General features: G+C 37.2%; 4 protein-coding genes and 1 non-coding gene across 10 annotated transcripts; all 5 read left to right on the top strand.

Annotated features, from left to right (window-relative positions):
* The first annotated feature begins 1812 nt into the window (after positions 1–1812).
* Positions 1813–5072, top strand: LOC111801591 (protein SAR DEFICIENT 1-like). Of its 2 annotated transcripts, none has more exons than XM_023685623.1 (7): positions 1813–2172; positions 2562–2637; positions 2708–3251; positions 3675–3835; positions 3920–4114; positions 4618–4717; positions 4808–5072. In XM_023685623.1, the coding sequence occupies exons 2-7, from the start codon at positions 2581–2583 to the stop codon at positions 4945–4947; spliced, it is 1197 nt and encodes a 398-aa protein (XP_023541391.1). In that variant the 5' UTR covers positions 1813–2172; positions 2562–2580; the 3' UTR covers positions 4948–5072. The 2 variants fall into 2 exon arrangements, with proteins under 2 accessions (XP_023541391.1, XP_023541388.1); XM_023685620.1 differs by lacking the exon at positions 1813–2172 and adding an exon at positions 2179–2487.
* Positions 5073–5551: 479 nt separating this feature from the next.
* Positions 5552–10523, top strand: LOC111801397 (kinesin-like protein NACK1). 4 transcript variants are annotated; one of them, XM_023685380.1, is made up of 14 exons: positions 5552–5737; positions 6242–6527; positions 6625–6714; positions 6803–6903; positions 6988–7104; positions 7204–7285; positions 7365–7432; positions 7533–7592; positions 7679–7803; positions 7889–8087; positions 8175–8285; positions 8368–9513; positions 9616–9938; positions 10038–10523. In XM_023685380.1, the coding sequence occupies exons 2-14, from the start codon at positions 6290–6292 to the stop codon at positions 10363–10365; spliced, it is 2988 nt and encodes a 995-aa protein (XP_023541148.1). In that variant the 5' UTR covers positions 5552–5737; positions 6242–6289; the 3' UTR covers positions 10366–10523. The 4 variants fall into 4 exon arrangements, with proteins under 4 accessions (XP_023541148.1, XP_023541147.1, XP_023541146.1 ...); XM_023685379.1 differs by having other exon boundaries at positions 6196–6527; positions 10038–10365; XM_023685378.1 differs by having other exon boundaries at positions 6190–6527; positions 10038–10365.
* Positions 10524–14356: 3833 nt separating this feature from the next.
* Positions 14357–16280, top strand: LOC111801561 (reticulon-like protein B9). The gene is made up of 5 exons (XM_023685589.1): positions 14357–14510; positions 14592–14772; positions 14844–14985; positions 15744–15813; positions 15943–16280. Exons 1-5 carry the CDS (start codon positions 14414–14416, stop codon positions 16110–16112), a joined length of 660 nt encoding a protein of 219 aa, XP_023541357.1. The 5' UTR covers positions 14357–14413; the 3' UTR covers positions 16113–16280.
* Positions 16281–17699: 1419 nt separating this feature from the next.
* TRNAL-CAG lies at positions 17700–17780 on the top strand. The gene has a single exon. It is a non-coding gene; the product is annotated as a tRNA-Leu (tRNA).
* Positions 17781–21420: 3640 nt separating this feature from the next.
* Positions 21421–24490, top strand: LOC111801810 (E3 ubiquitin-protein ligase MBR2-like). Of its 2 annotated transcripts, none has more exons than XM_023685974.1 (5): positions 21421–22356; positions 22627–22776; positions 23708–23809; positions 23890–24045; positions 24119–24490. In XM_023685974.1, exons 1-5 carry the CDS (start codon positions 21769–21771, stop codon positions 24251–24253), a joined length of 1131 nt encoding a protein of 376 aa, XP_023541742.1. In that variant the 5' UTR covers positions 21421–21768; the 3' UTR covers positions 24254–24490. The 2 variants fall into 2 exon arrangements, with proteins under 2 accessions (XP_023541742.1, XP_023541743.1); XM_023685975.1 differs by having other exon boundaries at positions 21422–22356; positions 23711–23809.
* Positions 24491–24538: the final 48 nt, after the last annotated feature.

Genomic DNA, 24538 nt, shown 5'->3' with positions numbered 1-24538 from the left:
TGAACCTAGACATGATGAATGGACATACTGTGTCGGGACATGTTTGTTTTGTTTGGTGTCTTGATTGACACTAAATTTAGCGAGCATTCATATTTTATATGGATGGACTTGATTCTAGAACCGCCGGCTCAATATCCCTTCAAATCTCCAACTTTCGAGGTTAAGGCTTGGAGCCCTATCTAACTCTTCAACAAGCCTATGTTTGACACTCTTGTGTACTCATTATCTTTATCTTGTTTATGCCTCGTCTTCTCTTTAATGCATACTTTGGGTGGTGTATTGGATGATGTGCCATCCTTTTTGGTCCCATTATGGCACTCGACTAGTTCCTCACCAGAAAGTGAAGAAGGTCCCAAGTCAATCATTTGAAAATGGTGGGAAGGAAGACTTCAACTTTAAAGAGGTTAATACCAAGATTTATTTCACACCATACTCACCAATACTTTTGTCTTAATACCCTACATGTTGCTTATTGATGGATCTAATATATATATATATATATACATGTATATATATATATATATATATATATATATATATATATATATATATATATATATATATATATTTCATGAGGATTTTTTTTTTTGTAAGGCTTATAAAAGAATATTTGATAAATAAGATTTAAATATTATTTTAGTTTTAATTTATTTAAGCATCCCAAGACCAAAATAGATACAAACTTTAACGACCCAACTTTTACTTTTAGACCTAAACTTATCAGGGTTGTTGTTGAAAACGCTTTCAATTATTTTAAAAGTTAAAAAAATATTTTTAAACATAAATAAATGGAAGCCAATATGAAAACAAATCACCAACAACCTCTTATTAGTCATTCAATTTCAAAATAGTCACAAAGACAAAGTCTAATTCTCAAACATTAAAAAATTTCCAAACGTACAAAATCTAAATAAATAACCAATTGTCTCATAAATATTTCTAAATAAATAACAAAATGTCTCATAAATATTTATAAATAATATTTTTAAGTATTATAACTATAGAGCGTAACTATCCAAACCCATAACTAATAGATATTGTCCTATTTGTATTTTCGGCTTAAAAGGAAGAAACAATATTGATTGCAGTCATACTCTTTTTCTCTTCCAGGCTTAAAACGAAGAAACAATATCGATTACAATCATACTCTGACTATAGAACGTGTAATGGCCCAAACCCACCGCTAGCAGATATCGTCTTATTTGAGTTTTCCCTTATAAGCTTTCCCTCAAGATTTTTAAAGCTTATCTATCGAGAAGGCTTTCACATCTTTGTAAAAAATGTTTAATTCTCTCTCCAACTGATATGAGATCTCACAATCCACCCCCCTTGGAAGCTAGCGTTCTCGCTGGCACAGCTCGATGTCGGGCTCTTATACCATTTGTAACAGCACAAGCACATCACTAACCGATATTAAATATACTTTCCCTTTCAAACTCCTCTCAAAATTTTTAAAACCCATATGTTAAATAGAGATTTCTACACGTAAAACCCATATGTTAAATAGAGATTTCTACACGTTTCTGGCGTAGACAATCAGCTAAACAAGGCATCAAGGATGGTTGCAATTACATCCACGAAAGCAATAATCAACGCAGTCGCCGGACACTTCCCGGACGTTAGCGACTTTAAACACGGCGATCCTTGGCAACAAACGCTGCATGAATTACACTAACAACGAATGAGGTAAAGGCAATGGACATGGACAAGAGTGATGCCCTAGAGAAACCAAATCCGAAATGGTCAAAGTTTGAACGCGTTTGAGAAGGACAGGGTTGCAGAGATATAAAGTCCAACGGCGCGTGGAAAGAAGAGGGCCGCCGCAGACCCGACCCCTGCACTATTTTGTTTTGCTCATGACTTCACCTCGTCCAAACGCCGACACCATCATCCGAGCAATCAGCTACTGTTCTTAAACAAAGACCCACTAAACCACTCTTCTTTTTATATTCATTTGCTACAAACCCCCACTTGATTGCTTCTTTATCCCCAAAAAAACAGAGGAATCCCCACACAATCCTAAAACAACACGTAAATTCAACCATCCAAGTTATGGGTCATCATCTTCATTCGTTTACGATAGCTCTGTTTTTCGACAACTCTGTCCCCTGAAGCAGAGAAACTTCAAAGCAATTGCTCAGAGTAGATCTGTTCTTCATGATGGATTACGCGGTAAGCTTAATAATCATGAAACCAAATTCATTATCAAAGATTGAAAAGACACAGACAGTAGACTTCCGAGAGTTGAACTCGAAGTCTTCTGAATGTGAAACCAACCACCACTTTCTCAGCACTTTCCCAGAAACTTCCATTCAAACTTATCAAATTCACATCTCCATCCTATAAATTCATTACCCAATCTTCCAACTTCCAACTTGCACCTCCAAATCTCTCGAGTTCGATGGCGGCCAAGAGATTGTTCTGCGAAACAGAGTCCATTTTAACACCTCCTCTGGAGAAGAAACGCCCACGCCAAACCTTCGCGTCGTATGTGTTCATAACGGATCTTCAATTAACCAATTTGTTCCTTCTGATTCATGATTTGGAACTGATTTTCGCAGGATAATTGGGGAAGTCGTTATGGGGAATTCCTTGAGGCATCTTACCAAAGCATTGGAGCCATTGCTGAGAAGAGTGGTACGAGTAATGTGTGGATGAATTGATTTAGGGTTTTTGTTTCGTTGGTGGCTAATTTTCGGTTCTTCAGGTCTGTGAGGAAGTTGATCGGAGTTTAATGCGGTATTCGAGGTCGTTAACGAGGGCTTCGTCGTTGAGGATTCAAGCTCTGGAGCCTTCCAGTTATCAATTGTATTTTGTGAATAACGTACCGTCGAAGATTTTCACCGGAAGTAAGATCACGGATGTGGAAAATCAGGCGCTGCGGATTGCCGTCGAGGACGGCGGCGGAGATCTGCCGTCGCTTATTTCTTCGCCAGTTAAAGTAGAAATTGTGGCGCTGAATGGCGATTTTCCTGGCGATAAACAGGACTGGACGGCGGATGAATTTAATGCTAACATTGTGAAAGAGCGGACTGGAAGGAGGCCGCTGCTTCATGGCGACATGAATGTAACTCTCCGGCACGGCGCTGCAACCATCGGAGATATTGAATTCACGGACAACTCGTGCTGGATCAGGAGCAGGAAGTTCCGGCTTGGTGCCCGAATTGTTCCCGGGTCGGATCGTAATAAAAGCCCCCGGATCCGTGAAGCTATAAGCGAACCGTTTGTGGTCAATGATCACCGCGGTGAATGTGAGTCTTACCATCTCTTTTTTGAAATAAAATATTTTCTAAAATTAAAAATATTTCTTCTCCGTATCTTTCTCCCATCCTCTTGGAAACTATAAACTTTTAATTAACACTAAAATTCAAAAAAGAAAAAAAAACCCTTATGGTAAATAGTTTTCAATTTTACCAATAATTTCTACCTTGGTAAAATAATTTCACTATTTAGTCAAAAACGAGTTTTTATCATGGTGAAAAAATTAATATTTTTCAATTTTACTATTAAATTTTTGGTGGGTCAATTTTGTTTTTCAAATGGGTTTATTTTTTATTTTTTGTTCTAAATCTTTTTATATATTTTCACAAAAAGAAATATTGAAATATTTATAAATCGTATTAAAGAACGATTTGGAATATATTGTAAAAGGGTATGTGTTTTGGTGATTGAAGTGTACAAAAAGCATTACCCACCAATGTTACACGACAAAGTATGGAGATTAGAAAAGATAGGAAAAGAAGGAGTGTTCCACAGGAGGCTAAACGATCACAACATCAGAACAGTTCAAGAGTTCTTACAGTTCTTCACTGTGGACCAACAAAAGCTAAGAACGGTACAAACACAAATTCTCCTCGTACCCTTGTTCTTGTTGGATTCAAATCCAAATATTTTTCTAACATTACAAGGATGAATGAAGATCTTAGGCACGGGAATGTCGGAAAGAATGTGGGAAGCCACCACCAAACACGCTAAGACATGCGAGCTGGGACACAAGCTCTATCTCTTTCGTGGCCACAATTTCACGCTTTTCTTGAACCCCATCTATCAAGTTGTTCAGGCTGTAATTGGTGGCCGAACTTATACATTCCCAGAGCTTCAAAATATTCACGAGGTACGTAATTTTCTGTTAGGAATCACGGCTCTCCATAATGGTCTGATATTGTTAACTTTTGGCATAAGTTTTAGTGGTTTTGATTTAGACTTTCTCAAAAGGCCTCATACTTGTGAACCTATGATCATTCCCTAAAATTAGCATATGGGCGTATGGAGCTCTCAAATAGTCTCTCCTTAATCGAGGCTCGACTCCTTTCTCTAGAGCCCTTGAACAAAATACACCATTTGTTTGACGCTTTAGTCACCTTTGACTACACCTTCAAGGCTCAAAATTCTTTGTTCGATATTTGAGGATTCTATTGTCATGACTAAGTTTAGGACATGGTTTTGTTAACATGTTAGGAATCACAGCTTTCCACAATGGTATGATATTGTCCACTTTGGGCATAAACTCATGATCATTCCGTTAAAGGACTCATTCCCAACCATCCTCAACATTTTCATTTTTTATTCTTTTTTATTCTTAAATTATTTATTTATTTATTTATTTTATAAATATAGGGAACCTTGAAGAATTTGAGGAAACAGGCATTTGATAACAGGCAATGGCTACAAGACATAGAAGGGAATTTAAGCGACAGTTTGTTACTATTAACGCAAGGTAAATTTTAATTAACTTTGGTTAAACTTTTTATTTAAATTGTGAAAAAAAAATAATAATAATAAATTTTGTTGGGTTTTGGATTGATAGGGAATGAAGAAAGTGATTACAATAATGTAATGGAGAAATCGCTGATTATAAGTGGAGAAGTTGAAGGCAGAGATTGGGATTCAAATTCGGATCAAATTATTTCTGCAACATTTCAAGGCCATTATAATTATTTCACTTAATTACAACTAATTATCTCTCGATTACTTTAGTTTTTCTCCAAATTTGTTTTATTATTTTCATTTTGTGTCAATATGTATAAATTTACAATTTAAAATAATGATCAAATCTCTCTGTTTACGGTCACTGTCCTACTATTGTAAAAATACAATTGTAAGCATAAATATATTTATCATGGAATTAAAATAACATTTATTTAAATGATGTGTAATTTGAGAAAAATTGAAAATTGATATATATATATATATTTTTTTTTTGCTTTAATTAAAACGAAAATAGAAAAAAACAAGTTAATGTGAGATTGAAAGAGAAATAATAATGTAAGTTATGGGGGCGTTTTAGGAAAACAACTCTTTAATTTTGTCTTGTTGTGAGAATTATATGAAATAAAAAGAAAAGCATATAATGAAAATACAAACGGTTACATCCTGAAACCGGGTCCCACTCATCTGGACCAATGTAATAATTAAATTAATATTTTATTTAGAGGGAAGAGAAAAATAAATAAATAAAGAAAAAGAAAAACTAGCCGTTGCAGCCACTGGTTTCAAATCAATTGGTCCTACGCACAGAGACATAAACATAAGTTTTCATTTCGTAGAGAAAGATTGCTCTCTCTCCCTCTCTCTCCCTCTCTCTGTTTCTCTCAAATTCCTCTTCTCAACCCTAATAAGGCAAGTTCGAAGCTCTCGAAGCTTTCTCTCTCTTCTGTCGCTTCCAATTTTACGGCCTCAGAGTAAGATCTGAACTCAGAGTGTGTTGGCCGTCGAAGTTGCTCCGCTCGGATTTTATGTAAGAACGAACTACTCCTCATTTTCTTCATTTTTAGATGATTTTTCACTCGAGAACTGGTTTGGTTTTGTTTCTGTACAATTGTTGTTGTATTTCTTCCATTTCGTTCAATTTAAGGTTTTGCAGTGCGTCCCTGAGGCGGAAGTTTCAATTTCCCCTCAAAAAATGAAATGGTGCATCACCGAGTATATAGGGTTTCTGAACATACGACCTGGTGTTGGAAATTTTTGGATTGGGCATTGTGCTCCAAAAGTGTTTAATGGTTTAGCTTGATATCTGGAGTCCTTAATTTTTATTTATTTATTGTGCTAGTGTAGTAGATAAAGAAAATACCTGGGCTGCAATGTGTTTGATTAAACTTCTTGTTGCTTTGAAGACTGGTTTTTCTTCACTTTAATTAATCTGACATTGAATTGTGTTTGGTTCTGATAATTTATTTCATGATCTTCAAGCTGCAGCAGATATTCTACGTCTAGGTCTCTAATCAATTCACTCCCTTCTCAGTTTTTTGGCCGGCTGTGAAGGAGAAGTAGCTAGATATTAACTATCACGATGACTATCAAAACTCCTGCAACGCCAGCTTCAAAAACAGAGAGGACGCCAGCATCAACACCTGGAGGACCTCGATCTAAGGAAGAGAAAATCGTTGTTACGGTGCGGTTAAGGCCTCTGAATAAAAAGGAGCAGCAAGCGAAAGATCAAATGGCATGGGAGTGCATTGATGATACTACGATTGTGTACAAACCTCAGCCTCAGGAACGTCAAACTCAACCGTCCTCCTTTGCATTTGGTACTAATGGCATCCGGTCATTGAGTTTTCATGTCATTTTCTTTATTTCTTTCCCAAATACTCGATCTGCCATTACAATCCATATTTGTTATTGCAGATAAAGTTTTCGGTCCCGCTTCTTTGACTGAGGCAGTATATGAGGAAGGAGTAAAGAATGTTGCCTTATCTTCTCTGATGGGCATCAATGGTAGTTTCAAAACTCATCAATTCAATTTTATACCACTTAAGTTAGGTTATTGTCCACTCAAATGATTATATATTGATTTATGTTGCAGCCACCATATTCGCTTATGGGCAAACTAGCAGTGGGAAAACATTTACAATGAGGGGGATAACCGAGAAGGCTGTTAATGATATCTACAGACATATTAGCAATGTAAATTTCTACTGTTTTGAACTGAATTATTTTCTGCTACTATTTCTCACCTTAATTAATAACCATCCTTTGATTATTTTACAGACACCCGAGCGAGATTTTACAATAAGAATTTCAGGACTCGAAATATACAACGAGAATGTTAGGGATCTATTGAATACCGAATCAGGTCGTAATCTAAAGCTTCTTGACGATCCTGAGGTACTATTCATAATTACATGTGTAAGGATTAAAGGAAGCATGCTCCATTGTGTGAATTCTGATAACAATTAACTGAAAATTGTGATTTTCTTCTTGCAGAAAGGTACAATGGTTGAGAAATTAGTAGAGGAAACGGCAAATGATGATCGACATTTGAGACAACTGATTAGCATCTGCGAGGGTAAGAACTGATCACTTGAAGTTAATTCAATCTACTCCAGAGTACACTGCTTTAACATTAATTCAATTTTACTTTGTAGCACAAAGACAAGTTGGTGAAACTGCCTTAAATGATCATAGCTCCCGGTCACACCAGATAATAAGACTGGTTAGTTTTGAGGAAATTATTCACCATTGATACTCTTACCTCAAAGGTATTCTATTTCAACTTTTGGATGTTCTATAACTTCTTTTGATTGTTTATACAGACAATTCAAAGTACTCTACGAGAGACTTCAGATTGCGTGAGGACTTTTGTGGCAAGCTTGGTAGGACAATTTTTTTTAATTTTATATGCAACCTTGTACTTTTATATGAACTTTTTCTTGGGCTTACTAGTTCCAACATTGTGCAGAACTTTGTTGATCTAGCCGGAAGTGAGAGAGCTTCACAGACACATGCTGATGGTGCTAGGCTAAGAGAAGGCTGCCATATTAATCTTAGTTTGATGACACTCACAACTGTGATCAGAAAGCTAAGGTCAGAATCTGTTTCATGAAAGCAATAACATTCATTGTATCTGAAATTTTTATGCAGATCTGAAGTTTTCTGTTTATTGTTGCAGTCAAGGAAAGAGAAGTGGCCATATACCTTACAGAGACTCAAAGCTCACCCGCATATTGCAGCATTCACTTGGTGGAAATGCTCGAACCGCGATTATATGCACTCTGAGTCCAGCCCTGACTCATGTTGAACAATCGCGGAACACTTTGTACTTTGCCACCCGGGCGAAGGAAGTGACTAATAACGCCCAAGTTAATATGGTAAGAACTAAATTTATCATCATCACAGTTGTAATTGTGATGCAAACGGAACTCCTTTGTAACTTCTGATTTGAAAATCTTGGACAGGTTGTATCGGACAAGCAATTGGTTAAACACTTACAGAAGGAAGTTGCTAGGCTAGAAGCGGAACTGCGCACTCCTGATCCGAAAAGGGAAAAAGATTTAAAAATCCAGCAGGTAGCTTACATTTCAGTTTGATAATTTGTCGACACGAAATTCAATGAATCAACTCGAACTTAATATTTGATTAAAAATCCAGATGGAAATGGAGATTGAAGAATTAAAACGACAAAGAGACCTTGCACAATCTCAGGTTGATGAGCTCCGCAGAAAACTTGAGGTGGATCAGCAGGTTTCTCTCCCTCCCTCCTCTCATCTTATACTCACAACTCACAAAAATCCTACATGTTCCTTGAGATCAGAAAATAAAAACATCCATCTTTATTTTCAGGGTTCTAAACCAATTGAATCTGCCCGTCCTCCAGTGAAGAAGTGCTTGTCCTTTACTGGTACATTGCCTCAGAAACTCGATGGCGGCAAGGACCTTGGCCGTGGTATGATATTAAGGCAGTCGATGATGAGACAATCGTCTACCGCTCCTTTCACACTCATGCATGAAATTCGCAAGTTGGAACATCTCCAGGAGCAGCTTGGGAAGGAAGCCAATAAAGCCCTCGAAGTACTGCAAAAGGAGGTGGCTTGTCACAGACTGGGGAACCAAGATGCAGCAGAAACTATTGCCAAGCTGCAGGCTGAAATTGGAGAAATGAGATCAGTCCGTTCAGAATCAAAAGAGGTCGAGGTTGGGAGCGTTATTGCTACTAACCAGAGTGTAGGTGCTAATCTTAAGGAAGAGATAACACGGCTTCATTCTCAAGGTAGCACCATTGCAGATCTAGAGGAGCAACTTGAAAATGTTCAGAAGTCCATTGACAAGTTGGTAATGTCTCTACCGAGCAATTATCAGCAGTTAATGAGCAGTGAATCAACCCCCAAACAAAAAAGTTATACCAAAAAGAAGACGTTGCTTCCTTTGGCCTTAAGTAATGTCGCCAACCGGCAAAACTTTTTAAGATCACCTTGCTCACCTTCAACAACTTCGCAGCAAGTACTGGAGTCCGATATCGAAAATAGAGCTCCTGAGAATGATGATGTCTTCTCACCTGAGACTCTACTCGAGTCCGAGAAAGAGACTCCAACAAAGTCAAGTGAAGAAGGTGGAGATATCTCCTCAAAGGAGAGCACTCCATGTTATCGAAGATCAAGTTCTGTGAACATGAAGAAGATGCAAAAGATGTTCCAAAATGCTGCAGAAGAAAACGTAAGAAGCATTAGAGCATACGTGACAGAATTGAAAGAACGTGTGGCTAAATTGCAGTACCAGAAACAGCTACTTGTTTGTCAGGTGTGCTAATGTTTCTGTTTGGATTTCTTCTATATAACTTTTTGTTTTTCCACATCACCACTAAGCTTGCATGTACTGTTTTTCCTTGTTGTCTGTGTATAGGTCCTTGAGCTGGAAGCAAACGAAGCAGCTGGGAACAAATTAGATTGTGATGAGAACACATTTGAACCGGAGGATGAGCAAGTTCCATGGCATATAACTTTCAGGGAGCAAAGACAGCAGATCATTGAGTTATGGGATGCTTGCTACGTCTCCATTATTCACAGATCTCAATTCTACTTGCTATTCAAGGGCGACCCGGCTGATCAGATCTACCTGGAAGTTGAGATGAGGCGCTTAACATGGCTGGAGGATCACTTAGCAGAAGGTGGCAATGCTAGTCCAGCTCACGCTGGAGACGAGCCATCAATCTCTCGCTCCTCAAGGTTTTTTCTCTTTCTCTTCTCTCCACGAATGCCTCTTAATGCTGCTGATCGATCAATCAATTGGAATATGCTGATCAATGTTGTTTCTTTTTTATGTAGTATGAGGGCGTTGAGACGTGAAAGAGAGTTTCTTGCAAAGAGATTAACCTCACGTTTGACAGCAGAAGAAAGAGATGCATTGTACATGAAATGGGAAGTACCACTTGAAGGGAAACAGAGGAAAATCCAGTTTGTAAACAAGCTTTGGACAAATCCTCACGACCCTAAGCATATTCAACAGAGTGCAGAGATTGTGGCAAAGCTTGTAGGGTTCTGTGAAGGAGGCAACGTGTCCAGAGAGATGTTTGAACTCAATTTTGCTGCTCCATCCGACAAAAGACCATGGATCATGGGATGGAACCAAATTTCAAACCTACTTAATTTGTGAAAATTCCTTCTTTTTTTACCTCTCATTCCTTTTGTATATCTTGATTCATTTTGGAGTTTTCCCTCCATAATTCCTATTATTATTGTGTCTGATTCGACACAAGATTTATCTTTTGCAATCATTAATTCTAATCTAAGTAAAATAATTCTATCCTTTGCTTGATTTGTAACGATCCCAACTTATTATACTCCACATCGAACACCTGTTATTGTGAACCTGTTCGGGTTATTACGAACGTGCATATATAAAACATAGTTTGAAAAACTAATCAAACATAGTTTGCATAAACTAATCAAAGAACGTAATGTTTGAAAAAGAGGAAGGACCTTAAGGCAAGACCTTGGTTTATCACCATATCTATAGTCTCGCTAGATCAAACGACATCGATACATGTTTCGTAAGTAATCAGTAAGTAGTCTCACTCACTTAAAGACGTATTAAACTCATATCTATAAAAATGGACTCCATTGAAACTCCGCCACTACCGGTCACAAGAACGTCCGTCGATTGAATGAACACAAAGGACGGTGGAGGGTTGGACATGAGGGTAATCGAGAAGGAAGAGGGAATTGAAGAGAGAGAAGAGATCGGACGAGAAAGATGAGAGATTTAGTAGCCAGGCTGAGCTGAGCCGAGCCTAGCTGCCAAACTTGATAAAGAGAGTGACATGGTCAGGTCCCTCTGTGAGATCCCACATCGGCTGGAGAGGAGAACGAATCATTCTTTATAAGGGTGTGGAGACCTCTCCTTAACAAACGCGTTTTAAAAACCTTGAGAGAAAGCCCAAAGAAGACAATATCTACTAGCGGTAGGCTTGGACCATTACACTCTCGTTCTGCATCCACACTGGTGTGATAATACCAAATATTAGTCTGCTGTAATAATTATCAGTTTTTGAGGCTCACTCTCCTGATCATACACATGTTCATAATATAGTTTGAACTAAGAAGGGGGTGAGAAGATTTGTTCCAAGAAGCTGATATCTATTACAGACAATCATACGAGAAGAACATGAGCTAACACAAGAAAATGGGATGTCATAGGAGCCATGACCCAACACATTCGCTACCTGACACACTGAATTCACACACACACACACACATAGATTATGTTTTTAGGTGGTAATCAAGCACATAATAAAGGACGCAAGACAGTAGAAATGAAAGATGTTTAAAAGTCCCTTGATGAGGAAAGGCTCTAGCACTTGGGAAATGGAGTTCCACAAGTGTTAGCAACTCTCCTGGCATTGGGAGAGTCCACAAACTTCTTTAAAGTGGGGTTCTGCATGTACTTGCAGAGGCAGGGCTTCTGTTCCTTAATCTTAGAGCAGCAGAGCTTGGAAGGTGGAACTGAAGATGTTATTGCACTCACGCAGGAACTCAGCTGCACTGGACTGCATGTCACTGCCACTGACACCTCCATCATCATAAACATTACCATCATGCTTACTGCAATCTGTGATGCCTTCATTTCCCTCAATGGATACTTCAACTTTACAAGTGTTTGGCTTAGAGAGAGAGAGATATATGAGGAATGTTGGGTGAAAATGGCTTGAGTTGCTTCTCAATTATAGCCTCCAGAAGGGTCTTCCTGTAATTTCAGCTGCTTTGAAAATCTCAGTACAAAAGGACAAATAGTGGCATCTAACGTCCCATCTCATCTTGTTGTTTTTTATTTCCAAAAATACGGTCCACACTTTATGATGTCATTCTAAGTCTCGGGATGTTATCGGCCTGCACTGCTCGCTCGAGAATCAACCTGTAACAACTCAAGCCCACTGTTAACAAATATTGTCCACTTTAACCCGTTACGTATCGTCGTCAGCCTCACAGTTTTAAAACATGTCTATTAGGGAGAGGTTTCCACACCCTCGTAAGGAATGCTTTGTTCTGACCAATTAGTCAACTTTATAATTGGGACACCTCGACCATCTATCCATCAAGGCACTATCAAGGCATGAACTCTATATACCAACCTCCGATTCAAGAGTAAGAGCACAATGTAGACACGCCCTTAACGTCCAACACTGTCCTCGAAAATCCAAGATACTCATCTTACCATTCTCGCCTACATCATGACACACATGTAACATGGGGTAGCTCACTTAGGCCACTGACCCGGATGTGGTGTTCGTAGATTGGGAAACCTTCTAGACATTGAATGAGTGAAAGATGTACGAAAGGTGATCCCCTAATGATTATCAAACAATTTTTATCCCTGTGTTTCTGTTTTGGCTATTGTTTTGGCTTCTGCTTTTTGCGTTTAAATCATTGCCTTTAAATCGTTGCCTTTAAATCATTGCCTTTAAATCATTGTAATGGGGCTGTGGTTTCTTTCGGTGAGGTTGATGGGAATCATTGTTACATCTTCATCCATACGAATAGTGTTCTTCTCATTGAGCACTCACATGGATTGCCATCATTCAATACACCTCCTTTTCCAAATTCACCATCACCTTTGTTTTTTTACCCCTTTTTTTAGTCTTGAGAGATCCTATTCCCCATCAAAATTACTCAAAGTAATCCAAAGTTGAGAGATTCGATAAAAATGTTTAAAAAGGATTTACATATGCGGGAAAAGAATTTGAAGCTACGACACACATGAGACAGTAGGACTATTTAAACTATGCTCGGAGTCTCGTATTTCGCCATCAACCTCAAAGCGTCTGTTGTTAGTGAGAGGTTTCCACACCCTTATAAAGATTTGTTCTCGTGTGAATGAAAACGCAGGTGGAAGTGATGGCATTGGGGGATGATTTGGTTAGAATGATTAAATGGGGCCTTGAAAATCATGATAGGTTGCCTCCTTTACATGTTCTAACAATTATTATTATCGCACTAACACTAAGCATGCTCCCAATTCTCCACTTTAATTCTTTCCTTTTTTCTTTTAACATTTCCCATTTCTATAATACTATAAATATTACTTCTCAACTTTTTACCCATTTCAAATGTTTTGTTATATAATAGCTTAAGTCCACTGCTAGCGGATATCGTCCGCTTTTGCCCTTTACGTATCGTCATCAGCCTTACGGTTTTAAAACGTATTTGCTAGGAAGAGGTTTTCACGCCTTTATAAAGAATGTTTCGTTCCCCTCTCCAACCAACGTCAGATCTCACAATCTACCCTTCTTGAGACCCAGCATCCTTGTTGGCACACCACCCAGTGTCTGACTCTGATACCATTTGTAACAGTCCAAGTCCACTACTAGTAAATATGTCCGCTTTGGTTCATTTCGTATCATCGTTAGCCTTACATATGGAGAAGTTTCCACACCCTTCTCTCCAACCGATGTGAAATCTCACAGGTTACTATTGTAATTCTATCTCTAAGAATGTTTTCATTCGAATATGATCTTAGTTCATTCATGTATCATTTCTTTACTCAGGTGTCACTACTCACCAATTTTCATTTTGATTCATCCTTAAACCACATCATATAGAAGAGATTATGCTTTACTACCATTTGTAACGCCACCAGCTCATTATTCATATCTAGAATTTAAAAGTCATTTTCCTTTTAATATGATTTGTCATCACTCATATATTTCCTATGATAATTTTCAAGAGCTCATCCAATATAAGATTACTTCAAACTAGGCATAATCGACTCTGGAGTTCTTTTGATTGAGTCACCGAAAAGGAAAGTGCTACCCGGACCAAACTTTTGGGCTTAGACTTACTTGAGATTATAAGTTTGGATTACTTACATTTGGGCCAATCCTTTTTGGTGATCTGAAGCCAAATTAGTGGCGGCTATGCAAAACTGCGACCATGATTTTGTAAGAACATGTTACAGAACAAGAACCTAAGAAACAAGGCTGTCGTGTTTAACAAAAATAGGATGAGCAACTGCCTTTCTTGTAGTGGCGGCTATGCAAAAGGAAAGACACGCCCACACACCCATATCCCACAAGCCATTCCTTCCTTTAACTTAGCTTTCTTTACCATCAAGCTTAGAACCCTTATTCCTTTCATATACACCAAACTTTGAGCTACTTCCCAACCCTCTTACTTCACCTGTCACCCAATCTCTGACCTTCTACATCATGTCGACCTACACCGACACCGACGATGATTCGGCAGCTCCATCAAAGCTCTTCGGACGCCGCCGCCCCGTCCATGAAATTCTCGGAGGGGGAAAAGGTAAAAGCTAATTCCCTCTAAAGTCTCGTTTAATAACTATTTGATTTGCTTCGAAATCAGCTTCTTCAATTCTGAATGCAGTCGCCGACATCTTGTTATGGAGAGACTCGAAGATGTCGGGTGCATTGCTGTTGGGGATGACAACGTTGTGGTTTCTGTTCGAGGTCGTTGAATACAAATTTGTGACCCTCATCTGCCACCTCTCTATCACCTCCATGCTCATCTTCTTCATTTGGTGCACTGGAGCTGAAATCTTCAAATGGTATTATCAATACCAACTTTAGTGGTTTGTTTGATCATATTTGTTCATAAACTTGAGTCAATGATATTCAGGAACCCTCCTCGGTTGCCTGAAGTGATATTAAAAGACTCAGCATTCAAAGAAGTTGCATCCACTTTCCATAGAAGAATCAACCAGTTCTTATCAAAGATTTTCGACATAGCTTATGGGAAAGATCTCCCCCTCTTCTTTCTGGTATATATTCATACATCTTTTACACCTTAATACTCAAAATATTCACGTTGGCTAATTAATGAGATGATTATGGATTTATAAGTAAGATGATCCCACCTCGGTTAAAGTGGGAAACGAAGCATTCCTTATAAGGATGTGAAAACCTCTTCCTAGCTGACATGTTTTAACACTGTAACGGGTTAAAGCGGACAATATCTGCTAGTTGTGAGCTTAGGCTATTACAACATCTCCATGGTATGATGCCTTTTGGAAAAACCAAAAGTAAAGCCACGAAAGCTTATACTCAGAGTGAACAATATCATACCATTGTGGAGGGTCGTGGTTCCTAACATCTTTGTCCTCTCTCATTCCTATATAAGGGAGAAAATCTTGTTGTTCCTCAAAGGGGTAGACACGAGGCAGTGTGTCAGTAAGGACGCTGGCCTGAAAGGGGGTGGATTTGGTGGAGGTCCCACATCGATTGGACAAAGGAACGAGTGCCAGCGAGGATGCTGGGCTCCGAAGGGGGTGGATTGTGATGTCCCACCTTTGTTGGGGAGGAGAACAAAACACCCTTTATAAAGTTGTAGAAACTTCTTCGTAGCAACGTGTTTTAAAGTCTTGGGAGGACAATATCGGCTAGAAATGAACCTGAGACCTTACACATTTCTATATAAGGGGGAAAATCTCTCTCCATTTTCTCTTGAACCGTTCGGGACCCCGGCTCCGCCGGTTAAACGGCAACGGAAACTAATTAAGTTGGAAATGTTGATTTTCAGGCAATTGTGTCTCTATATCTTTTGTCAGTGATTGGATCGTATGTGAGCTTTCTGAATCTTGTTTATTTCGGTAAGGAAGAACTGATTCTCACTCAAAGCATCATTAAAGAATGTTTGGTGTTTGACCAAAATTAAAGCAACTTTTGATGGTCTTTTGTTTTGTGTTTGTGTTTGTGTTTGTGTTTGTTAAATGATGAAGGGTTTGTGGCGTTGGAAACTCTGCCATTTCTGTACGTGAAGTATGAAGAAGAGGTTGATCATTTGGCTGGGAAGGCCATTTATCACACCAAGAAATCTTACAGAAATTTCGACGCCAAGTTCCTCAACAAGATCCCCAGAGGACCTGTTAAGGACAAGAAACTCAGATAAGGCCATCCATAATTTGGATTCATGAATGCATTTCTTATTCTAAATAACGGGTTTTAATGTAATAAATTGCCTCTAGAAAGGTACATAAATGAATCGATATTGTATTTGAATGAGAGTGATTGCTACGATATGAAATTATGGTCAGAAAAAAGCATAAATGGATACTTACTAACTATATTAACAAAGTACATCATCTCATTTAATCATCAAAACTTCAAAAGTTGTTGTAGCTAAAATGCTCGTAGTTGGATCTTGGGTTGGGTCGATTAGTCCGCCTATGGTAAGCATCGGTTGGCTCGATTCTTTCTGTCGGTGATGCGCTCCTGACTTTAACTGGTCGTGTCGTGCCTTGAACGCTATTACCAAGTTTTCAAGAGTAGAGAAGATTAATGAAGAAAATTATGGGCTTGTAAGGGTAGATTTGTAATTTCACATGGAGGTTGAATTGGGGTAGTAATGGCCTAAGTTGGGTGGGTCAAAGGCTTAAATTTTTTAATTCATACCAATATTTTAGTGCAATTATTGAAACATCATTGATTCAAAACATAGGACCAATAAATATTGTTTCCTTAATCTCTTCCTACTTTTTATGCATACTCCTTTACTTTATTCTTAAAACAATTTTTTTTTTAAGCATACAATTTGGACTTGTTTAACGATACTTTGAATTTTCAAGTATAGGAGTAGATGAATAAACCGAGACTATATCTGAATGAGAACGATCATGAAGATAAGATGATTAAACATAAAGGACTAGTGTTGGTGTATGAGTCAGTCTTCACTCATAGAAACGAACAGTAAGTAACATGACTATGTCACAAAAGAATATTGAATTCTAATTCAAATCTTGGTCATGGAGCGTTGAATCTAATCTAAATTATAATTTGATCGAACAAATATATATATAAAAAGGAAAAGTAAAAGATTTTTAAAATTTGGGAAAAGTGTGAAAAGTAAGCTAAATTATTGTTTGGAATATAATGATGGGTTGCTTTATGTGTATGGTATTGGTTTGCAATGAAGAGTGGGATGATAATGCACACAGAAAAATACACAACCATGAACCATCCACTACCCTCATTTTACACTCCAAATTCTCACATTTTTGCCTCCCAAAAGCATTGCTCCAAATCAAATTTGAGTTTTGAGCACTATAAAGCCACCCCAATGGAGGATCAACAACAACTTAACTGGCTTCAAAGAAAACACAGAGAGAGGTTGCAGAAATGGCCAGACTGATCGGAGAGATTGGCAGCGTTAATGGAAGTTTTCGCCTCTCCGGTGACATTTCTTGCCTCTTCTTGGCGGCTCTGTTTACACTCTGTATTATCTCCCTTATAACTTTCTCTTGCTCCGATGGCATCTCAAAGGAGAGGAATTCCACGGCAGACGTTGAGCTGTACGGCGGCGGTTGCGCCGCCGGGTGTGGTGCTTGAACAATAGAGGATTGATGAATTTCACAGGCAACAAATAATTACGCGTCGGATTTTATGAAAAGCGACGAGAGAGAAACAGAGCTTGTCGGATACTGACGTCATTTTTGTAAGATTAATGTAGTTAATGGTCTATAGAATTAATGTGACAAAAGTCAAGATGGCCGAGTTGGTCTAAGGCGCCAGTTTCAGGTACTGGTCCGAAAGGGCATGGGTTCGAATCCCATTCTTGACATCTGATTTTTCATTCCACTTTTCTACCCAATATATAAAAAGTCGGCTACTGTATAATGGGCTCAGGCCCATTCAGTTCAGGTGAAATTGGGCCACTCTGGCCCACAAAATTCTTCATTTATTATTATTATTTTTTTTGCTAAAATCATAAATTTTACGTGTCACTTAACCAATTTTCACCATTTTTATATTTTAAATTATTTATTTAAAAAAAATTAATGAATAGTTTTGATTTTTCTAAATAATTTCTATTTTAATACATTTTCAAATTATTACTAAAATACTCCAAAGTGCATTGACAATTTTTAGCAGCAAATAATATTTGGATTTAAATAATCAGAATATAAAGTATGTTCTTTATCAAATAATATTGAATAACCATCTTGGTATAATGAATCAATTAATTAATTAATTAAGATTAATAAAAAGTGTTTTTAGTTAAAAAGTAATATTAAAAAATAATAGGGATAATTCCCTTATTTGCGTTCCGACATGAACAAAAGCCTAACAACCAAACAATTGCTTCGAGTCCATAAAACAATTCATTTTGTCTCCAAATTTCGGGGTCGCCATAATTTCTGTTTTTTTTTTTTTTTTTTTTTTTTTTTTTTTTTTTTTTTTTTTTTTTTTTTTTTTTTNTGTGAAAGCTTTACCTTCCCAATGCAAACTCATTATATTTTAGTTAAACAAATATATTGGAATTGTCGTATCTTATATCGCTAACTTTTGTCTCGTGAAATAAAAAAAAGATGGTTCCATACATTACAAGACATCTCTTCTTGGACATTGTCATTTCGAGTAAATTCCTCATTTGACTTATTCGAATATGTGAGATAGGAAAATGAAGTATATCCTTGTAAGGGCATGGAAACATCTCCCTAACAAACGTATTTTAAAATCTTTAGTGGAAGCAGAAAAAGCTCAAATAGGATAATATCTACTAGTAGTGAGTTTGAATTGTTACAAATGATTTTAAAGCTATGACACTCGGCAGTGTGCCAGCAAGGACACTGACGCCCAAGAAGAGTGGATTGTGATATCCCACATTGGTTAGAGAGAGAAATTAAATATCTTTATAAAGGTGTGGAAACCTCTTCCTATGATGGGTTTTAAAACCTCGAAGGGAAGCGTAAAAAAGAAAGTACAATATCTGTTAGTGGTGAGCTTTAGCTATTACAAAATACCCTTAATTGATTGTACGTCCCTTCATTATGATCACTAAGATGGGAGAGAGTTTTTATCCAATTGACATTGGTATGCACGACAAGTATTTATGGCTCGTCCTATTTCTAAATAAGAGGTACGTTTGGTCTAGGGTGTAGCATTTCACTATGTTACCCAGCCGTACGATGCTTGTATTGCACTCCCACAACCTCGTTTCACACCTTAGACTGCTCTCCGAGAATTCTTTTTAACTTTTTCTTCTTCTCTCGTTATCATTATTAATCCAATCCGATTTGAAATTGTGTATTAATACGAAGAAAAAAAATAATAATAAAAAGGCAACTATTTTTGAAATTTAAATATTAAAAACGAAAATGCGCATTGAAGTAAGGGAAAGCAGAAAGTGGGAAATAGCGAAAGAAAGGGAAGTCAAAAATATCTATAAACACCCTTTTTCCCATTGGAAAAAGAGCCAATCACCTTCCTTCTTTATAGCTTCTAATGTCACAAATTTATATACTAAATTAAACTATATATATATAATATATATACACTTAAATGTATACTTTATTAAATATAAAGACATTTTGTAACATTTTTAAAAGTTAAAAAATATATATATATAATGAAGTTTAGTGGTTGAATATTAATGATAGAAATTACATTTGTGAAAGGTGTTATTAAATATTAATATGACTGCCCAAAATTTTAAATCTCGTTCGTATTTGATTTATCAACAAAATTAATTATATAGTTGTGATGGTGAACTTCTCTAGTATATAATAAAATATTAAAATTGATATAACCAGAGGTTTTTTTTTTTTTTTTTTTTAATAAAATAATTTATTTTCGAGTATTTGTGCATGATCTTTAATTATAAATTTATATTTTGGTAGAAAATATTTGTTTGACTTAAATTTTAATCTGATTATAGCATATTATAAGGATTTTGTTAGACCTAAATATTGCATTATTTAGGGTATTAAATATACTAAAAATAGCATTAATTAAAGAAGTTGCGTCCCAGCTTTAATTCTTATAATAACAAATAAAATATTAATCCCCTTTCTAATACGATAAAGCTCAATTATTACTCATTCAACAACTCATTTTAATTAAAGTCCTTTTCCATCTTAAATATTTAATGCCCAAAATAGAATAAACCATTTTTAATGGAAATAAATTGTCTAATATAATAATTTGATTAATAAATCATTTTATCAACCAATCTAATTTTAAACTTGAATAAATATGGAGAGGATACGAAACGGATTACTCCTTGCTTCTAAGAGTGAAAACTATCCTCACAGACCAACATGAGTTTACTCGAGTACCACATGTCCACCAACTTTTGTAATGTCCCATGTCTGATTCAGGCTAGGATTTTGACTTAATTTGATACCTGTGTGCTTCGACATTCTTTTGCATCCCCTATGATAGGGTCACGCTACCTACTCCTGACATACCAAAATATGATTACTTCAGGAAAAAACATACTTAACCATGAAGTTGCTACGATAGAGCCATTGAAAATAAAGACACACATTGTTAATATAGATAGTACTTTCAATTCTTTTACCGCTTTTCTTAATCATCTTATCCTCGGTATCGCTTTAATTCGAATATGGTCTCAATACATTCATGTACCTCTCTTTTACTTGGATGTCACAAAATACTAAAACTAATATCCCTCGAAATGATAGAAAAGTTGAAATTTAGTACGTAGACCTAACAAATAAACATCGACCATATAAATTATTTATGAAGTTTTATTAAACCATATTAATAATAAATTTGTAATATAACTTTTTATAAATCAATTTCTTTCTATTAGTTCATAAAAAGATCATCTTGTTTAATTTTTTATTTGAAAATAGTAAATAGCCGTAAATAATTTTAATTTTTTTAAAAAAAGAATCAATCCTCAAAATTACCTGAATATGAACATAATTTATTAATTCTGCAGAAGAAAATAAGGAAGAAGAAGAAAACGACATCAGAACCGTCCATTTCCAGCAAAAACTCGACAGAATCCCCAGAACTTACAAATCTTGACCCTCTGTTTTTGTTTCCAGCTGCAATCCATGGTCACCTAATCAGCTGACTTTCTTCGGACCCTACCACTTTTTTCTCACCATAATACCCTTCGGCCCGCCAATGTTGTGAGATTTCTACACCCTTATAAAGATCTCACAATCCACCTTCGTTCGAGGTCAGCTTCTTCACAGACACATTTGTAATAGCTCGAAGTCCACCACTAACCGATATTATCTGCTTCGTGGTCAACCTCATTGTTTTCAAAATGTGTCTATTAGAGAGAGATTTCTACACTTTGTAATTCCACTACTTGTAATTCCACCGTTTTCATAATTAAAATTATGGTAAATAAAATTTTAAATTAAAAAAAAAAATACATATATAAAATATAAAATTCAAGTAGTTCATGGATTACTAAGTGTAGGAGGATATACCACAAATTTTAACTAGAAGACAAGCAGAGCCCAGCAAACAGCACAGAGAAGGATGAGAACAGAACCAGAAAAAAAAGGTAAAATCGATTCAAAATCAATCCATTTCTCTCTTTCTTCCCCTTCCTCTCTCTCCGCCTCTGCATTCAAATCTGGGAATGGAACAGAGAGATTGAATAAATTAAAGTTTATTAACGTTGATGCTTTTCTCTCATTCAACTCAAATTCTGTCCCCTTCAATTCCATTCCCTTTACTTTTCTCTTCTAAAACCCTTTAATCGCGCTTCTATTTGTTTCTTCTTTCTTCTTCTTCCTCCTCTACTTTCTTTGTTGCATTCTCATCCTTGTCTTAGAATCATGCCTGTTGTTACACGAGCTTCTACAATGGATGAACACGTCAAATTCAGAAGACCCAGAACCCATTTGAGGCAACCCATTTCAGAATCAGATCCAAACCCATCAATCCCTTCCATTCTTCAATCCACTCGCTGCAAATCCACCATTTCTTCTCTTCTCCTCTCCACCTTTACCAATAATGCCACTAATGGCACCAATGAATCTTTTCCCTCTTCCGTTCCCACGAATAGGAAGAAGACCCACTTCTCTTCTGCAACTTTCAGGGGACTTGGCTGCACTTCCGCCGCTTCTCAGCAGGTTACGGTTCCGGCTGTAATTCGGACTTCAGCGGATTGGCAGAAGAAGAACACAAGGAAAAAGAAGCAGAAGAACTCCAAGAACAAAACCCATCAAGGAATTGTTGATGGGTCTCATTTTCAACATAATTCCCCTTTTAATTCTGCTAGCTGTTTAGACGCTCAAGATGTTTGGTGTGGCCCTGGAATTGGATTCTCTGCCGATGCTGCTGCTTCTGTGGATTGCGTTGTTGCTAGAAGACATGCTTCTGGAAGGGGCAAAATCGATTTGGAGAAGATGAGTCAAAGGGAGGTACTCGCTTTTCCATTTCTTTATAATTTATTTTCAGCTTCTTTCATCTGTGTTTCTTTTCTGCTATTGGGTTCTTCTAAATCTGTCTGAATCTGCTTGGAACTTGTTTGTTATCATTCTTCTTTGTAAATTTGAGTAGTTAATGCAAATGGGTCTTCGACTAATCTTCCTTTCACGATATGAAAATGTTTCATCTCTTGTTCATAGATTATTATCTATCACAGCACATTGCTTCATGCGTTTTAACTTGCTCTGGTTTTACAATGACAGCGTTCTTATTTAGGAAGACGAACAGTGAACCCCGAAACTCTCTTACTTTTGGAGTCTGATTCTGATCTTCCAACAGCTCGATCATTGGAAGTTTCTCGTAGTCGATATTATCGCCATGTTCGACATCCATCCCCTGATGGGCTTGCTGAGGTAAGCGTTCATATTTGTATTCAATTTCATGAATATCTTACTCGAACCGGATCTGTTTTATAGGTTGTATAATTCTGTCTTTAACGGCCTAAGTTCACCGCTAGTAGATATTGTCCGTTTTGGTACTTTACGTATTGCTGTCAGCCTCACGATTTTAAAACATGTCTATTAGGGAGAGGTTTCCACACTCTTATGAGTGATTTGTTTCCTTCTCCAACCGATGAAGGATCTCACAATTCACCCCACCTCTTTTAGGGGTGTGTGCAGTGTTTGGCTCTGATATCATTTGTAACAGCTCAATCCCACTGCTAGCCGATATTGTCTACTTTGACCCGTTACATATTGCCATCAGCCTCACGGTTTCAAAACGCGTCTACTAGGGAGAGATTTTCACAAATTTTGAGATCTCACATCAATTGGAGAGGAGAACGACACATTCCTTATAAGGGTGTGGAAACCTCTCCCTAACAGACGCGTTTTAAAACCGTGAGGCTGATGACGATACGTAACGGGTCAAATCGGATAATATCTACAAGTGGTGGATTTGGATCGCTACAGTGTACGAGTTCGAAAGATATAAGCTTCAGTTGGGTTCTGGCATATGTTTTGTTTTTCAGTTCTTTATGGCCTGAAATAGTTTGGCATATGTCATTTGATGTCTTGGAAGATTCTGATATTTGGTGAATTAGAGTATTATGCATTTTTAGATGTTTGGCAGATGGCATTAGAAAATGCAGCTTCAAAGAAGCAAAGCAAACCTGCTTTCAAGTTTTAACCTGTTTTGTTGGAACATGTTTTTGATTTGGAGTGTTTGATTTTCCTGACAGAGTTGTTCCTTAATTCTGAGCTGGAAATGTTTTCAGATTATGATGTTCTTTCTATGTACTAATGATCATATGAGACTGATTTGCTCACTTGATATGTTATTTAGCAGATTATGATGTTCCAGAGCAGTTTGCTGATGGGTGGAAGGTTCGATATACGTGATCAATTTAGGGAATTACGACTCGACGTTGATGACATGTCATATGAGGTTCGTAACTTTCTCCAAATCCTTCTTCCTAAACTGATACTCTCTCCTCACAAATATTTCTTATAACGGGATGGAAACAGGAACTGCTCGAACTTGGTGAAAGGATTGGCCATGTGAGTACCGGGCTGAAAGAAGACGAGATTGGAAGATGCATTCGGAAAACGAAGCCCCTTGTTGTAAATGAGCTATCATCTTATTTACTATCTCAAATGGATCGGAAGTGCAGCATCTGTCAGGTGAAGTAGCTGAGTTTAGTTTGCTAGCTCTGATTAGCACTTTCTTGACACCTAAAATGATTTTGTACCACAGGAGGACTATGAACCAGACGATGAAATGGGTAGGCTGGGATGCGGGCACAGCTATCACATACACTGTATAAAACAGTGGCTTGCACAAAAGAACACATGCCCAGTCTGTAAGACCGCAGCAGTAGGCCAAGGCTGAACGGTTAGTCCATCACGTCTAGCGTTTCTTCGACTCTGCTTGCTTGCTTGCTTTCTCCCCTATGTGGCGTACAGATTTCATTGCCTTTTTACATCACCAAAAGCATTCTTTCATTTGTGTGAAACTTCCTTTCTTGATTGCATAGCTGTAAGACATCAAATTACAATGGCTTTCTTGTTGTAATCTGTTTTCATTATGGCATAGCTCTGCCTCTGATGATTGAGTTCATGGTTCGAATCAAATCATCATTTTATGATAGTGATCGAGTCGGGTCGGAGTGAATAA

Source organism: Cucurbita pepo, chromosome LG09 (assembly GCF_002806865.2).
Source record: "Cucurbita pepo subsp. pepo cultivar mu-cu-16 chromosome LG09, ASM280686v2, whole genome shotgun sequence".
In the NCBI taxonomy this organism is placed as follows: domain Eukaryota; kingdom Viridiplantae; phylum Streptophyta; class Magnoliopsida; order Cucurbitales; family Cucurbitaceae; genus Cucurbita; species Cucurbita pepo.
Note: the sequence above shows the minus strand (reverse complement) of the source record. Positions and strands in the feature narration are given on the sequence as shown.

Coding starts and splice junctions, on each gene's coding strand:
- LOC111801591 (XM_023685620.1), top strand. CDS start 2,402: ATGGCGGCCAAGAGATTGTTCTGCGAAACAGAGTCCATTTTAACACCT. Junction 2,638..2,707: donor AGCCATTGCTGAGAAGAGTG/GTACGAGTAATG, acceptor TCGGTTCTTCAG/GTCTGTGAGGAAGTTGATCG. Junction 4,115..4,617: donor AGCTTCAAAATATTCACGAG/GTACGTAATTTT, acceptor TTATAAATATAG/GGAACCTTGAAGAATTTGAG.
- LOC111801397 (XM_023685380.1), top strand. CDS start 6,290: ATGACTATCAAAACTCCTGCAACGCCAGCTTCAAAAACAGAGAGGACG. Junction 7,105..7,203: donor AGCTTCTTGACGATCCTGAG/GTACTATTCATA, acceptor TTCTTCTTGCAG/AAAGGTACAATGGTTGAGAA. Junction 7,286..7,364: donor ACTGATTAGCATCTGCGAGG/GTAAGAACTGAT, acceptor TTTACTTTGTAG/CACAAAGACAAGTTGGTGAA.
- LOC111801561 (XM_023685589.1), top strand. CDS start 14,414: ATGTCGACCTACACCGACACCGACGATGATTCGGCAGCTCCATCAAAG. Junction 14,511..14,591: donor AATTCTCGGAGGGGGAAAAG/GTAAAAGCTAAT, acceptor TTCTGAATGCAG/TCGCCGACATCTTGTTATGG. Junction 15,814..15,942: donor TCTGAATCTTGTTTATTTCG/GTAAGGAAGAAC, acceptor TAAATGATGAAG/GGTTTGTGGCGTTGGAAACT.
- LOC111801810 (XM_023685974.1), top strand. CDS start 21,769: ATGCCTGTTGTTACACGAGCTTCTACAATGGATGAACACGTCAAATTC. Junction 22,777..23,707: donor CCCCTGATGGGCTTGCTGAG/GTAAGCGTTCAT, acceptor TATGTTATTTAG/CAGATTATGATGTTCCAGAG. Junction 23,810..23,889: donor TTGATGACATGTCATATGAG/GTTCGTAACTTT, acceptor GGATGGAAACAG/GAACTGCTCGAACTTGGTGA.